Here is a 17,334-nt window from a genome sequence, read left to right on the forward strand (position 1 = left end):
AAAGGCTGGCTGAGCATTATTGGAAAGAGTTCCACAGCTTCTCTTGGGACAAGTTTATTATCAATGGCTGCTGCCCAGTAATATGGCTCAGAGATTCTGTTTCCAGGCAATATATGTGTAACAAGTGCAATAATTTAACTATACATTGTGTCTAATGCACCAGTAAGGAGAATACAATAATGCAATTAACTATTCGGCTTGTAGAGAGATTTGGGGATTGTTGAACTGTACCACGGTTTTTGGTACATCGCACTTAAAACTTTAAATATACTAAGATTTTTATATAGATGTATTTACAGTGAGGAATAACTGACTTGAGATTTTTTAGAAGGATAAAAAAGATTTAAAAAAAAACAATGTTATTTTAAATTTCGAATTTATTTGAATATTAAAAAAAAAAAAAACAAGAAAGAAAGTCAGAACGACGATTATTTTGTATCAGAATAATTTGCGGATATCTGCTCTGGTGCTAAATAAACACGTTGTTTTTATATCAACATTTACACCTATCTTGAGTCTTACATATTTAAAAAAATAAAAAATAAAAAAAAAATACAAATCTGAACTGAGATATTGAAAATTTATTTTTTTTCAAAAGGTAAAATTTCAAAGGGCTTTCCATGTGTTATTAGATTCTAAAATATTTAATGAAAGAATTTTCGACAGGTATTTTTTTTTACTTTTTCTAAAGAGATGAAACTGTCTCCATATTGCAATTCAGTAAATACTATTACATATACATTCATTCTATAGAGCAGACAATTATTTTGAAAGTATCAAATATCTCACAAGTCCCAACGATTTACACATTTTATTATTTTTTTTTTTATGGAAGACTCTTAACGCATTTAATTTCTTTAAATAAAATTGCAAATAATTGACTATATTGTTCCATTCATTTTTTAAAAATAGAGCTTAAAAAAAAAATATCGTGCTATCTCTAATTTTCTTTTGTTTAACTGATTTGCAGAACATTAAAAAAAGGTGTTTCCTAACTGTAAACTTAATATTAATATTAAATAATTTATGTTATGCACGTTTATATTATATATGCAATAATAAATTCGTATTAGAAATATTTTCTTTCTTAAAAAAAAACAAAAAAACAAAAAACACATATTTTTTTCTCACCCTGCAAAAAAATAACGATTTATATTTTGCTAAGCTAATGATCTAATTTAGGTTGTGATGCTAATGATCTAATTAATAATCAATGGCCTCAAATAATTTTATAACTAAATATTATTCATTATGCTCGGATCTTCTAAAGGCAGACCCTTTGGATGGGATGAGGTAGCACTAAGCTCTGTAGACCCCTATGGCACTTCCAGGGTTAAAAGGTTAATGTTTTGAGACAGTATTACATCCAATTCTTTACCATAATGAGGGACTGCGGGTACTTAGGAGATGAGCGCCCTCTCCCCCAAACCCCAATGTCCTGTAATCTCTGCAATCAGGATTCAAACACCGCTTTAATCGTCCATGTCTAGGATGTCCTAATCCTCTGGTAATAAAAACATTTATGGGCTACACATGCAGTCTTCAAGCTTAAGGAGGTTAATTGCATTTTAATTAATAGTTACATTAACTAGGAATCTTTACTTTTTTTTTTTTTTTTTAAAAACACCCAATAGCAAACCATAGATCACCAACTGTTTATATCTGAAATATGTTTTGTGATTAGTAATTATACAATAATTTAGTCACCTTTCATTACGGCATTTAAAAAAAAAAATTAGAAATTAAATAAAAACAGGATTTATTTATAAATGGAAGCTAGGTAAATTGTGAACTGGTATATAGAAATAACCCTTTGCAAACATAAGTGTGTGTGTGTGTGTCTGTGTGTGTGTGTGTGTGTGTGTGTGTGTCTGTGTCTGTGTCTGTGTGTGTCTGTGTGTGTGTGTGTGTGTGTGTGTGTCTGTGTCTGTGTGTGTCTGTGTCTGTGTCTGTGTGTGTCTGTGTGTGTGTGTGTGTGTGTCTGTGTCTGTGTCTGTGTGTGTCTGTGTCTGTGTCTGTGTGTGTCTGTGTGTGTGTGTGTGTGTGTGTGTGTCTGTGTCTGTGTCTGTGTGAGTCTGTGTCTGTGTGTGTGTGTGTGTGTGTGTGTGTGTGTGTGTGTGTTTGAAAATCATATCATTATATATTATATAGTCATTTGCTATATTTCAAATATATTTTTGGCCAGTGCTGTTTACATGTTCTTCGTTTTTTTGTCATGGATTGTGTAACTATGACATTATTAGATAGGGCTATGTAAAAATAACAATTGTGATGCAAAGTTTTAAAAAATGGAGCAAACACTTTGGCATCCCATTAAGTACTATTGCTAAAAGCTCTACTTTTAGAACATTATTTTAAGTCATAAGCTTTTCCTCCCCCCCCCCCCCCCTCCCTTCCTCTTCACCAAATGTTTTTTTAATTGTCGACCAATTAAAAACGTATTGGTTATATTAAAAATAAAATTCCAATACTGAATTCTTGAGGTAGCTGTGATAACCATATTTTTCCTTAAAACATTTTACTGTTTGCCAAGTGCAGAATAATGCTTACAAAACTGTAACTCATTTTATTTATCTTTTCTTTTTTTCAGTAGTGAGAAAGACAAAAGAAGTGCTTTGTGTCTGCGTCTTTAGAAATGGCTTCTAGCCCCCTGCCAGTATCAAACGACTTACTGCTTGCATCTCCCCCCAGCTCCTACCAGCAGGACTCTCTAGGACAGTCTAGGTCCAACCACTCCAGTATGAAACCCAATCAAGTCAGCCAGGTCATTCTTTATGGCATCCCCATCGTCTCTCTTGTCATCGATGGACAGGAGAGGCTGTGCCTTGCTCAGATCTCCAACACCCTTCTTAAGAACTACAGCTACAATGAGATTCACAATAGAAGAGTGGCACTAGGCATCACCTGTGTGCAGTGTACTCCTGTACAGTTGGAAATCTTAAGGAGGGCCGGGGCTATGCCCATATCTTCAAGAAGGTGTGGGATGATAACAAAGAGGGAGGCTGAAAGACTGTGCAAATCATTTCTGGGGGAGAACAGGCCTCCTAAACTTCCAGACAATTTTGCCTTTGATGTTACCCATGAGTGTGCTTGGGGCTGTAGAGGAAGCTTCATCCCAGCCAGGTATAACAGCTCCAGGGCAAAGTGTATTAAGTGTACCTACTGCAACATGTACTTTTCTCCGAATAAATTCATCTTCCATTCACATCGTACCCCAGAGGCAAAATACACACAGCCAGATGCTGCCAACTTCAACTCGTGGAGAAGACACTTGAAGTTGACTGATAAGAGTCCTCCGGATGAGATGGTATTTGCATGGGAAGACGTGAAAGCCATGTTTAATGGAGGGAGTCGTAAAAGAGCCTTGTCTCATGGACACTGTCACTCGCTGTCTTCTGTGAAGGCCTCAAGTGGGGTCTTGCCACACATCATCGGTCAGGATCTCAACCAGAAGAGGCCACGGTTTGAAGAGGAGGAAGAGATTGAGCCTTCCAACATCACAAACAAAACCCAACGTAGCTACCCTGTCATCCCAGTCCCCAGCAAAGGGTTTGGCATGCTGCAAAAATTCCCTGCAAGTACCCTATTCCCAAGCCCATATTCCTTCCCTGCATTTGGTCTCTGCCAAAAGAAAGATGACAATGAGTCTGTAAATAGCCAGAAAACAAGTGCATTATCTGGATTATTTTGGCCAGGAAGGAAAGATGCATTTTACCCCCCTTTTTGTATGTTCTGGCCTCCAAGAACTCCTGGTGGTCTACCAGTCCCAACCTATCTCCAACCTCAACCCAGTGCCCTCACTTCCATCACAGAGAACCCTACACTGAGACAGGCCTTTCTGGAGCTGTCTGACCAAAGTGATGGGAGCACTGTCAGTAACACAGGTGATAACTTGTATGAGGCCGAATGCTCCAGTTCTCCAGTGGCCAGTGACATTAGACCCTCATCTGAAGCCAGGTCCAACACATTGGATGTACCCCCATTCCCGATCAGGAAACAGAACTATCACTCCGCCTTCAGGCCAGTGGTTAAAGATTCAGAAAGCATTGCAAAGCTCCATGGTAGCGTGGAGGACTTCTCTTCCGAAAGACATGTTTCACCTGGTACAAGTTGTAGTTACCAAAGTGAATCCTCAGACACAGACGAGGAGCAAGAGGTGGATGTGGAGTCTAACAAACAACAAGATGATGAAGAAGAGGAGACACTTAGCAGTAAATTTCTCCAAAGCAGAGGCCTGGCAGACAACTCTGACAAAACTTGCAAAGCAAGATCTCCCTTCTCCAGAAATGATACACATGGGGAGAAAATAGAAAGCACCGAAAACCATCCTGCTACCCCAAAAGACTCCAGCTCCTGTCATACATCACTGGAGGAAATTTGCTACAAAGATGTAAATATCGTCCTCTAGGTTCCAGAGCTAATTATTATTATTTAAATGCAGCTGTGGGCTAAATCATTTATGTACGCATAATAAGATAACATCATGCCCTACAGGAACGAAGCCTTCAATGTGTTTAGCTTTTTAACACAATGCCCCAAAGATCAAAAATGTTCAACATGCAAATCAACCCCTCTCTTCATGAGATGTACGCACTTGTGAATACACCTCATAAAGAAAGGGAGACAGAGTTAATATTCTGTGTACTCCACTGTATACAGAGGGGATCCCAGTTAAAAATAACATATTTAATAATTCAGGGTCTAATACGAACGGAAAACAAAATGCCTATAAAATTATCTTATTATGATTATCATCATTATAAATAATAATAATATAGAGTGAGGTTGGAAACTAAGTGTATTGTGGTCGGTTATATAGAAATGAACCCTTTGCAAACATTTGCGTGCATCATTGCCCCTAAGAAACTTAAAGGAATAACTTAAATACAAAATGAATTCTATAATAAAAATAGAATACAGCAAATAATTTTTGTTCTATATAGTTACATATACTTTTATGTTTAATAAAAAACAAATGACTGTTACAATTATTCGGGCATTTCTAAAATTGCACCTTTCTAAAATTGAACCAGTCCCCATAGAAACCTAAGAAATTATGCTGTAAATGCTGGTTGTTTGAATTGCCCTATACATGTCCTATACAGCCCACTCTGTTTTCTCAATACTAGGGCAATATATTAAGGCTTGTGCAATTAGCAGAATTGTTACTTTGGTTTCTATGATGACTGCATATATATATATATATAAAGAATATAGATAATTTAGCTTCAAGGTTGCTCTGGTTTTAATTTTCTAAAGATGACCATTCATATTTTAAATATTTTTTGTCTGTGCATTTACACCGAACAATCAACATCTACAAATATGTACAAAGTTGTTAGTTGCACAAAATATACCATCTGCAGTATATAAATGACAAAAATGTAAGTGAAAAGCAGTGTAGCATGTTTGTGAAATTTGTTCCAGGTGATGGGGAGATATGTAAATAAATATTGTATTTCTAACACTAGGGGTCACTAAAGTTAGATTTTAAGGGCAATTTAGTTTTGTTTTTGATCCCAACTTGCATGGTACATGTAAATATATCGGAATAGGCCCATGTATATGTGAACAGGATTTTTTTTATTTTTTATTTTTATTTTATTTTCACAGTAAAATTCTGATAACACTAGAATAGAATGGCAAAAAAATTGTGATATAAAGAAATAGAAAACGTCTTGATGTTGCATCTTTTCCTATACAAAACACAGGAGATTTATCAAAATGAATGAAAGTTGTAAAACTGGTGCAATCACTATGGAAACCAATGAAGACAGCAGTAACATTCCATCTGTGACTGTATCTCTTTTACAACATTTCTCCTCTTTTCTGATCATGACACTTTGATAATTCTCCCTTACGAGTCAATAATTTTAAACAAGAGCATCATAGTTTGAAGCAGCTTCAGCAATTCTACTTTTTCCTGCCTTTAATGAATTTATATCAATGTGCAAATAGCAGTTGTGTTACAATATCAGTGCTTTTCATGGGAATAAATTAAATAAAAATGGGAAACATTAATACATACTTAGAAACGAGAGAAATCTCAATGTATCCATCCTGGTAAAATATTTGATAAATAAATAAATAAATATTGATTAGTTCAGAGATTGAGAACCGTATGCAGTGCAATCCATGGCTTTTTATCTAGAATAGGGGTTGGCAACCTTCCACACTCCAGACCTTGTGAGCCACATCTCACATGATACTTTTCCAGCGTTATGGCTGTTAGAGCATTATGGGGGATGAAGTCCACAACATCTGGAATGCCAACGGTTGCCTACACCTGCTCTAGAGAAACGGCAGCATTTTATTTACTAAATTGTGCCTCTGTTTTCCCTTATTGAAATGAAGTTGCATTGAATACTGAAAAGGAAATGTCATTGGGCTGTGTTATATTTTATATAAAATGCACGTGTGTACTTTGTTTATTTATTATAGACGCAGAAAAGCAAAGAGGACAGTCCGAGCTTATCTTCCAAAGAAGACTCATTCCAAGGTATGACATTTGCAATATCTGTCTATCAACGGTGAAATCGTACCATAGCGTTGTAACGTTGTCCTGGCAAGTGTCGGAATGCTGATGTTCTACATTTAAAAAATGTGTCTCTGTTTTTGAAAGAACATATATTGCCATCCTTGTAAAAGGGTTAACGAAAGGATATGATTTATTTCTAGGTCATATAAGGGGCAGGCAGAGGAGAGCAGTGGAATTATTGGGCCAAGGGATTCACCTTCACGGAGGTCCTCGCTGTAGTACTTTTTAACATTTTCAGGCAAATTTAATTAGAAATATAGACAGAGCTACAGAGACAAGAATGAAACAAGTAGGCTTGCTGCTTTCACCAATTCACTGCAGATTACTTGCCAGGATTTTAACCCATTGTCATGAACGAGTTTAAAAAATAACACAGTTTTTGTAAAAATATAATACATTTCTTCACTTTTCCAACATATCAAGGGCATCAAAAAATTAAACATACAAAATTAAGCCCTGCGCTCAAACCGCCACTACTCCTGGGTGGCAGCAATGACTACAGTGCACATCAGCCCCAATACATACAACAAAAAACAAGGACAAACGTACGTTTGCACTATCCCAGATCCTTGTGCACATTTAAATAACTGGATGCTTTTTAGTATCAGTCCAATGGCCATTAAAGTGTAAGCTCACCTGCCACGTCAAAGCAAAGCCATTCAGGTGATTCCTACGCTAACAATTCACTTTGCTGTCCACAGCTAAAAGGGAAAATCTCTAATGAGACAGGGTGGGGTATTTTTCTAAAGCCCATTCTCACTTATTAACCCTTAATAGGGAGCACATGGGATTGGTGTCAGTACTGTAGCATGGCTGTGCAAAGCAAACGCAAATTCAAACATAAAAAAAAAATTAAGCCCTGCGCTCAGACTCCCACTACTCCTGCGAGGCAGCAGTGACTATAATACACATCAGCCCCAATACATACAATAAAAAACTAACTTGTGCTCTATCCCAAAATCCCTGTGCTCATTTAAATAACTGGAGGTTTCCTATTTAAAAACTGGTGGTTTCCTCTTAAAAATTTAGTCTTGGGATGTCTCTAAATCTCTGAGAGGCACTGTCAGTTAGTAATAATGCAGTGTGAAATAGAGGTAAGAGCACTCTAAAAGGATGACATCAAATTAAGGAATCTCAGATGTAGTCCAAGAAGAGTATGGGTAAAAAAAAATGCCATACCAGGGTTGTGGACAGAAAAATCCAGTTGCTTTCATATTAAAAAAGGTTGTGTCTGATAAACATGGGGGCCGATTCACTAAATACAAGCACTGCGGTGAGCTGAATATTTACTTCCAAAATAATGACCAAAACAGATGAGTTGGAAAAATATCCAGTTATGTTGAACTGTAGAGTATTTCCAATTCAGCTACCTTGGGCTATATTTTGCAAACTAAGCTGGTGTCCTTGAACAGAGGATGTTTTAGAGCCGTAGTTTCAGAATCACAGGTTTGATTTATTACATTCTACCCATTCTTTTATATCAGTGCTCCTAAACCCTCTCCTCAATGCACACCTAACAGTCCAGGATTTAGGGATAGCCCGGGTCTGTCTAAAGTGTTTAGAAGAAGAAAAAAAAACACACCTTACCTTAGACAAGGGATAGGCAACCTTCAGCATCGGCATTCCAGATGTTGTGGACTACATTCTCCATAATGCTCTTACACCCATCATGCTGGCAAAGCATCATGGGAGGTGTAGTCCAAAACATCTGGAGTGCCGAAGGTTGCCTATGCCTTGTCTAAGGTAAGGTGTTATTTTTTTCCTTCTTCTAAACACCTTAGACACACCCGGGCTATCTCTAAATCCCGGACTGTTAGATGTGCCTTGAGGAGAGGATTGAGGAGCACTGTTTTGAATTACTGAGGTCAGTAGAATGAGTACCATTAAATTTGGAAACCATTTCACGAAGACTCTGGGATGGAAGTGAAAGACTAATGTACCACATCTACTTAAATACTTTTATATTACAGCTACTTGTTAGTTGGTATACAATTTGCAAGATTTAGGGAAACCTGCAGAAAACAAAAAATGTTTAAAAATTAAATATAAACAAAAACTTTTGATTTCAATTTTGCAAATAATTTTATAAAAATAGCATTGGTCACAATTTATCGATTTAGCCCCCTAGATCATTGATTTTATCCTACTTAATGTAACACCCCATGGTATACCTTCATCTTATCAGTAATGCTGATGGATATCCGTACCGAGTCTTTCCCATTCTGTTTATGTTGGTTTTAATTTTTTTTTTTGTATTTGCAGATAAAAGCAAAGAAATGCACTTCTACATCACAGATTCAGAGCCATCTGGAGGTGAATTTTGGAGACAGATAGGAGGTAGTAAGATTTGTAAAGACATTGCTGATATAATTTCGTCCATGATAACACCCCTCCTTAATAAACGTATAACCAAAGTTGTTTAGCAAGGGTTAGAATGAAAACCACTCAAAGCAGATTATTACACTGAGAATAAACATATTGCAAGCAAAAAAAAAAAATAGAGAGAAAGAAACACATTAATAGCAACAGGATTATTAATTGCAGAGGATGCATCAAAAGGGGATTTTAGAAACATATACAATGAGAGAATCTGCAAAAGCATGAAATGATAATAATTGAAATGTTCTCTTACAAACCTTCCATTAAAAAGGATCACAGTTTATTGCTTTTTATATCTGTCAGAAAGACATTAAAGGTGTTTTATGGCTTCACTGCCAACATTTATATTATCTCCATGATAATGATCTCTACACAAAATGTATAATACATTTACAAAAATTACATTATACAAATTAAATGAAACCACCTTTTACTGATTGCTAAATGTCTCCGAGGGGTTTGGGAAATACGTGATTAGAACTTTTGATACTAAGTTGTCTAATGCAGTGTCTTAAAGAGAGGTTTGCTTTCTTGGGAAAAAGGAATCTAATTTTCCATTTATGTAATGCAAACTGCCTTGGCTTTGACTATTCACGGTTAATTGACTGTCAAACGAGGTTGTTATCCCGAGGCAATGTCTGCAAATTTGCCTGTCAAATGAGACAGAGAGAGCAGGCTGCAGAGAGGGGCTGAGAGGAGCAGGGAGAGGAGATGTGGTTGGCCTGGCCTCAGTGAATTCTGCAAATTCAAGACATAGGGGCGCAACTGGGCCCCAACACTTACTGCCCCTGGTGTATACTTTAAAAAGGCTGTAAGTGCTCATCAGATATAAACAGACTCTTCTTTATATCTGTATCTTAAATGCAAAATAAAAAAGGTCATATGCTCCGTTCAACATTATTTTATTTCTCAATAAGCATGAATGTATATTCGTCACTCCTAATATTCCGTCTTTATTAGACAGATATAATCCAGCACGTTGAGTTTTTTTTCTCCGTTTATAATTCAAATGTGTATTTGTCTTGGTGAAGACCCGTGCGCAATAGGCCACAACGTTGGATTTGTACATGCTAATAGCGATTTGGAATATTTTTTTTTAGATATCAGTTGAAGTGTCTGGCATTTTATTTATTTCTAAGAAAGAGACAGACGTGATATTTAAGATATTTAAAGTAATTTTTAGTGCTCTACTTTGGTTTGCCGTGTATTCAACACAAATTTACTATTGGTTAATGATATTTAAGAGGTATGATATTACAAATACTAGATTTTTTTTATAGTAATTCTCAAAATTATCATAATTCATAGACAGGCACCCATGCTTAAACTCAATAATTATGTTTGCATTTCTGCACAGTTATTTTACTGTTTTGCAGTACTAATATGTACTTTAAGAGAAAACTGTCATAAAAGTATTATTAACAATATACGATACGTATACGATAGCTTCTTATTATTTTGTAATGCATTCATACAAATAGCTATGTGTTTCATTGCTCTTGATCAATGGTGCCCACCATATTTAAGTCCTCTTTGGTCAGAAGCAACACATATCTGCCAATACATTATATAAGTTGAATGACCGAAAAAGGTCCAGGATACATTAAGAGATGTCAAGTACTTGCTCACAACAAGAGGATTTGTAAATGAGCACCAGCTCAAAGTAAACTGTCGTTGGTTGTATAAGTGATACTCTTGACCAAAGATGACTTAAAGATGGTTGCTTTTGCTAACATAAAGCCAGGTTATGGGGAAGAGATGCACTGAAAAAAGTTATTTTCTTATTTGCATGCATTACAAAATACTTCAATACATGCAAGCAATTGTTTTCAATAAAGTTTAAATGTTTAATGTTTTCAGATAGTACAGTATATAAGGATAATGGTTACATCAGTGCATTAAATGTAACTTTCATTGCTCTTGCCATGTCACAAAAATGATGGATCGACAGATCAACAGATTGGTAGATAATAGAGGAGTGGAAATATGGATAGATAGATAGAATGATATAATAGACAGACAGACAGACAGACAGACAGGCAGACAGATAGATAGATAGATAGATGATAGATAGATGATAGATAGATGATATATTTTGCTGTGAAGCAAACTGTGTATTCATTCCTACACTTGACAAAGAAAATGTGACCTTTCTCACTAGAAGGTCATGCTTGTCTATATAGGTAATATATTTTTTTTATTAATAAGGCGCCAGGCCATATGTGCCAATTGGGAGCAAGTTTCACATATGGCTATAAATGTATATAAATGGTTATTAAACTGCCAATAAAGAACACCAAAGGCATTCAGAATCCCATTCTTTAACCTTCTTACATCTCAATTTTCACCATCCGGTTCCAGTTGAACCTATTTGTCTTCGCTTAATATTTTATCGTTTCCTTTCTTTCCACCAGTAGAGTATAATTCTATCGCCTGATCTTCAATTCCATCATTTGATTTCCCTTTTTCTAAATGATGTTTATTCTATTGATTTTATGATTTGTCAGTTCCTTTTTTTTATCTTTACATTTCATCATATAATTACAACATTTTCTAAAGCATCAAGTATAAGCCACGATATAAGAAATAATGAGCACATAGATAGACTCCCAACATAGGCTTACATTGGAGGACAAAGGGATATGAAAGCCATATCTCATGCAATATTGTTATATAATGAATAAATATATTTTTTTAAAGTCTATAAATGCACCAACTGAGGCAGCACATTAAATAATTGTGGAAGTGGATTCTAGAAAGTCTGTGGTAGAAAAATGAATATTAATATTATTTTAACTAAAGTGGACTCTTTACTAAACACATATATTTAAAAAATAAATTATATAAAGCCACCGCTTGCAAGGACATCATTTGTTCCCTGTCCCAGCTGGAGGTTATACCTACAGGTTTATGGCATTAACATTTTAAAACCGATTACATAGTAAAAGTTGTGTGACACACACAGTTATAGAAAACTATTCTGGGTCAAAACTGCTAGATTGGGCTAGTCATCAAGCTCTATGAACTCAATATACGAAAGGTTCTACATCTCATGAAATAATGAAAAACTTAGACCATGTATGGATTTGGATTTACTTCAAGATAAACGGATACATGATTACAGTATGTAATGTGACAATAATCTCAAAAGCACAAGGGGGAGAGATTCAGTAAGCTATTAGTGTAAAAGAGTTATTTTCAGTGATAAATGATACATAGTATTAAATTACTTATTATCCACTTAAAATATGTGTTCAATATGAGAATTCAGTGAATACTTATACCATGCAATGAGAGACACAGCCAAATCCCTTAACTTTTAGTACTTGTACCTTCCCACTGCTTCAATATGTTGGGCAGATAATAAAGAAAAGAGAACTTTCTAATTTTGATGGCCACAGCAAAGGAGGTTAAACCACACATAGTAAAAACTGATGGGATTTCACCTATAGCTTACTAGCATCATAATCTCTACAATGCGTATATTACTTATGGTGCATGAAGTGTCCCTTTAAGAGTTTTATAGTAGTTATAAGGTTAAAAAAAGACTCAGGTCCATCAAGATCAACCTTTAAAACACATATTTTTATACTGTCGATCCAAAGGAAGGCTAAAAAAACTAATTTGAAGCAAACTCCAATTATGCTACAAAAAGTGGGAAAATCCTTCTCGATTCCATTTATATACATTATATACTTCAATAGTCTAGTTTAAAAAAAAACAACATATAGACTTTTCTTAAACAATATCTATAGAATCACATCAGACAGTCTATTTAGGTAGATAATTCAACATCTTGATTGTTCTTATTGTAAAGAAGCCCTTCTTTTGCTGTAAGTGAAAACGCCTTTCTTCCAGTCTCATTGAATGTTACCTGTTGTATATTCCTGCTAATGAACAGGTTATCACACAGTAGTTTGCATTGGTCCAGTATATATTTATTTAGTGCTATTATATCCCCTCTGAGATGTATTTTTTTTCTAAAGAAAACAAATGAATGTTTTCCACCCCATTACGAATTTTGTAGCTCGCCTCTTTTTCTAATTTTGAAATTTACTTCTTTAAACCTAGTGCCCAAAATCCTTATATTTGGAATGATTGTTGTCTTGGCCTGAATATAACCTGGGACATTTGCCAAATATGCCACAGGAAGGCAAACAAGTTATATTGTGTATTCATAAATAATGTCCTATGCATTATATAAGAGTTAGTCTGGTACAGTGAAGTATGACTGAGCATCACAAGATATTTAGTTCAGAAACATCTAGGCTTCCGAGGCAAGGTAAACTAACAAAATAGCAAAACCGGTTACGTATGTGACTAAGTCTGGGGAAATTTAATACTTTGAAAAATGCTATTCCTCACAATCATCACCACCTGACTCACGCACAGCTATATGGACATGGAATATCCTGATTATTTAGATTAAAGGGGCACTATAGTCACCTGAACATCTTCAGCTTAATGAGGTTGTTCAGGTGAGAACTATAGCTCCCTGCAGCCTCTCTCATGTACGTGTTTGTGTTCCTGACCCTATAGTGATACTTTAAGCTGACCTGATGTCAATAAAATAGTGTTTTGCTATTACGTCAGGATAACTAGTTCCTGGTACTTATATATTTAAAGGAATACTCTAAGCATCATAACCAAAACAGCATAGTAGTGGTTATTGTGCCAGGAGTGCCTTTGTGTGCACTCATTGTAAGATGTGAAACCATTTAGAAAGGTTTGACATCTTACCAAGGGTCTGCTGGGAGCCCCTCCATGACTCCACTACTTCAGACAGAGAGCCAGAAGTGGTGCTCGGAGGACCCCAGGTAAAAAGCCAAATCATTCTAAAAAGGTATGTTTGACTACTTACAATGGTCGAGCACCAGGGCACTTCTGGCTCCATAACTACTGCAGTGCACTATAGTGTTTATGAAGCTTAGAGTGTTCCTCTAAGGTACCTGTTGAGGTGTATAAGTTATTGTGAGACTGTACTATCATAAAACTACTTAGTATTCAGTAGGTAATGTCAGGCTTCCAACGTTTTTCAAAGTAGGGACTCATATCATGAACTCATAGCAGACAAAACTCATTGTGATAGTGTTGAACTACGTGGAGGCCACGCGTAACCTTGAGTTAAAGACCCAACTTGATCCCACTTTAATGATTGCTGTATTAACCACTTTGTTATTCAATAAATATTATATTACTTTCATGGTTGTCCAATCTTGGACCTCCAATTGCTGGTTGACAACATTTCCAAAACATAATGTATAAGAACAATGAGAATAGCTTGTCATTTGGTTAATTATTTAGTGCCCACTCAGACCTACACATTTTTTTTTAGTTCACAACACTTAAAGGGACTATGTAGGCATGATAAGCATTTCATTTAATTGAAATGATCATAGTGCCTGGAGTTTCTGGCACTGTTCCTCCATTTAATGTTAAAATGTTTTGAGCAATTTAACACTAAATGAGGCTGTGGCTTCCCATAGCTCCACCCCCACTGGAGATATGGCTAGAGCAGAGATCACACACTTCCAGCTTGGCATGGCAACTACTGGGTAATGTTAACTGAAGTCTATATTTTGCATTATTAGCACACTTGAATTCAAAGCTATAAATAAATGTAAAAGAACTATATAATATAAAGCGATAATTAATGAATAACTCATGGCTAATGCAATGGCACTCTCTAAAATACATACTGCAAAACACTAACTGTGTTTTTGTTGAGTACTAGTCAATGAGAGATAGCCACCATGTTGTCATGTGCATGTTACTTGCTGGGCAGGTTCAAAATGGCTGACATTCTGCCAAGGTTCCTTTAACAGTTTTCACACAGGCTCTATCACTTGTGTGCAGGACATAAAAACAATGTACTGATAAGGTTAAAACTGAAGGCCCCCATTAGCTTGCTCTTCTGAGTTGGTTCCTAGAATTTCCATTAGTGACATGACATAATGATGTCATCAGTGGACATCTTCGCTACTTATCAGATCCAGACACATATAAAAGCCTTGACTGCAGGATTTTCTCCGAGTGGGGAAGAGTAACCACAAAAATGCAAGAGGATTATTGACATGCTTCGCAGCCTCATGTCAACCCAGTAAATCATCTGATAATGAATGTATTAGGGACATGACTGTCTGTCTGCAAATATTCCTTCATTGCAAATGTCACTCTTACAGAACTCTCCGTTTGTGATACTAAATACGAACCAACAATATATATAGTCTCCCATTATTAAACCTCAGTCTTAATCTATTTACACTTTGGAAGTACATCCCGTAATTGTAAATTCCTGCAACATGGCGTCCTTTGTCACTCTTGCGGGAAGGCTATTCCAGCGTTCGGCTGTTTTGAATTAATTTTGTAAAAACTAATATACAATGCAAGTAAAACTGAAGGGGTTAATAAGATTAACGAAAAAAAAAATGAATTCTACTTTTAATTCTGTTTAGAACATGGGAGTTATTCATCAGTCCAACACTTATTGATTGGGTCTATACTAATCGATAATTGGCTCTATATTTATATTTCGCTTTTTTGATTGTTACCTGATGCACCCTCGTTTTAATTGTGTTAGCAAAGGTACCTAAAGGGTTAAAAACTCATTGAAGCTTTAAAATTACAGATGGACTTTGAAATACAATAGATTAACAATAGACTTTTATCCACACACACACACACACAAAAAAGATGTCAATATCTGTCTCTTTCAATCCTTTTAAAACATGCAAAACTCTATTTGTACGCCATATAAGATAATGGTTAATCTACCAAGCCAGCGCTGTAACCTCTCGTATGCCTATGGCAATATTCTGTACTGAAAAGGCCCTTAATCTGAAATTTATGCAGTCATTCCACTACCCATGAAACTGTTTTAATCTTAGAAAAGTCAATTACTTGGCAGCCGTAAAAAAAAAAGGATATAGGGAGGATAAAAAAAAAAAAAACTAAAATTGTAACAGCAAAAGTCATTAAATTACATGGTTTTGTTTTCTCCCTTTAGGAGAAGCCAGCCAAGAAAACAGTACATCTCATTCACTGAAGAAAGATGTCGGCAGCATGGGAAAAGGTATAGATATAATTTAACTTACTTGGCGATTTTTTTTTCTAGGGGAGCGATGGCAAAAGACAGAGCGTTACAGTGACACTAGATAATGCTGTCGCTGTATATCAAACTTGGCTTGTTGCATTTACTTATATGCCTGTACCCATTGTACTGCACTATGGAATATGTTGGTGTCTTATAACTTATAAGATGTTCTATTTTAAAGATAATTCAATTATTACAGAAGCAAGTGTTCCATTGAAAAAAAAAAATCAGATATACTGTGTAAATGGGATGAAGTACAAAATGAAATATACACAAATATACACACATATATACATACACATACAAGATTGTGTTCTTTTTTTTAATGTAGATATCATATTTTTTATAAGTTGGAATCCAACCAAAAGAAAAACCTAAGCATTAAAAATACATTTTTACACTTTAAAAAAAGAGATATCTGGTTTATAATACTTACTAAATTGTATAAAAACAAGATGACAGTAAAGTTGGAAGATGACAGTGAAGTCTGGGGAAAACTTTTTTCACCATGAAAGCTAGCGGAATATCCCTGCTGAGTGTTCCACTTTTAGAACCGCTCATTGTTCATATGACCTAAAAACCTTTCCTACCAATCGTGTGTATAAATTGAGTTGGCTTCATTTAACTTAGCAAAACAAAATGTAAGCAAATCCCTTTTCTCCCCTCCAAACTGGTAAACAAAACTCTCCTAGCTCTAGAAACTGGTAAACAAAACTCTCCTAGCTCTAGAAACTGGTAAACAAAACTCTCCTAGCTCTAGAGTCAACCCTGAATTGGTAGGGGGTTCTTGAGGACTGGGTTGGGAACCCGTGCTCTAGAGTCAATCTATAATGCAAGTCTACCTTACTACCTATCATTTCCCCTTCCATACTGTACGAGAGCCTGTTGGCCTCACTGTTACGGTGCTGTAATGCAGACAAACTCCTTTTACGCGGCAGTAGAATTAGGTCAAGGTACATATCGAAGCCTATAGACAGAGACTAATAGTAGCCTGCACTGTCTTTAGATATACAGATGCCAATTTTTATTTTTTTTTAAAAGAAGTTTTATTTATTATTTGAGACATTACAGCTTATTCTGACATTTAGTAAATGATTCCAACATGTCTTTAAATTAATAGCTTAAGAAAAAAAAAATGAAGATTTTAAATTTTTTACAGTAAGTAAGGCATCTTATTAAGGTGGGAACAAAACATCCTAAGTGATAAATCCATAGTAAAACAATTTAAATTATCATTTTCAGATTACGTAGCCAACAGAAACCCAATGTAACAAATGACGTAGAGCTTATAGCTACCATAACTAAAAATAAATGGTGCTTTATT

General features: G+C 35.6%; 1 protein-coding gene across 1 annotated transcript in view; it reads left to right on the plus strand.

The window, feature by feature from the left end:
• Positions 1-17,334, plus strand: part of SKOR2 (SKI family transcriptional corepressor 2) — a 45,041-nt gene that overhangs the window by 14,335 nt on the left and 13,372 nt on the right. Inside the window, exons 2-5 of the mRNA XM_063456807.1 lie at positions 2,591-4,390; positions 6,442-6,499; positions 8,801-8,875; positions 15,924-15,989. Coding sequence (XP_063312877.1) covers positions 2,636-4,390; positions 6,442-6,499; positions 8,801-8,875; positions 15,924-15,989 — 1,954 coding nt within the window. The 5' untranslated portion in view covers positions 2,591-2,635. The remainder of the gene's footprint in view (positions 1-2,590; positions 4,391-6,441; positions 6,500-8,800; positions 8,876-15,923; positions 15,990-17,334) is intronic.

Source organism: Pelobates fuscus, chromosome 5, assembly GCF_036172605.1.
Source record: "Pelobates fuscus isolate aPelFus1 chromosome 5, aPelFus1.pri, whole genome shotgun sequence".
NCBI lineage: Eukaryota > Metazoa > Chordata > Amphibia > Anura > Pelobatidae > Pelobates > Pelobates fuscus.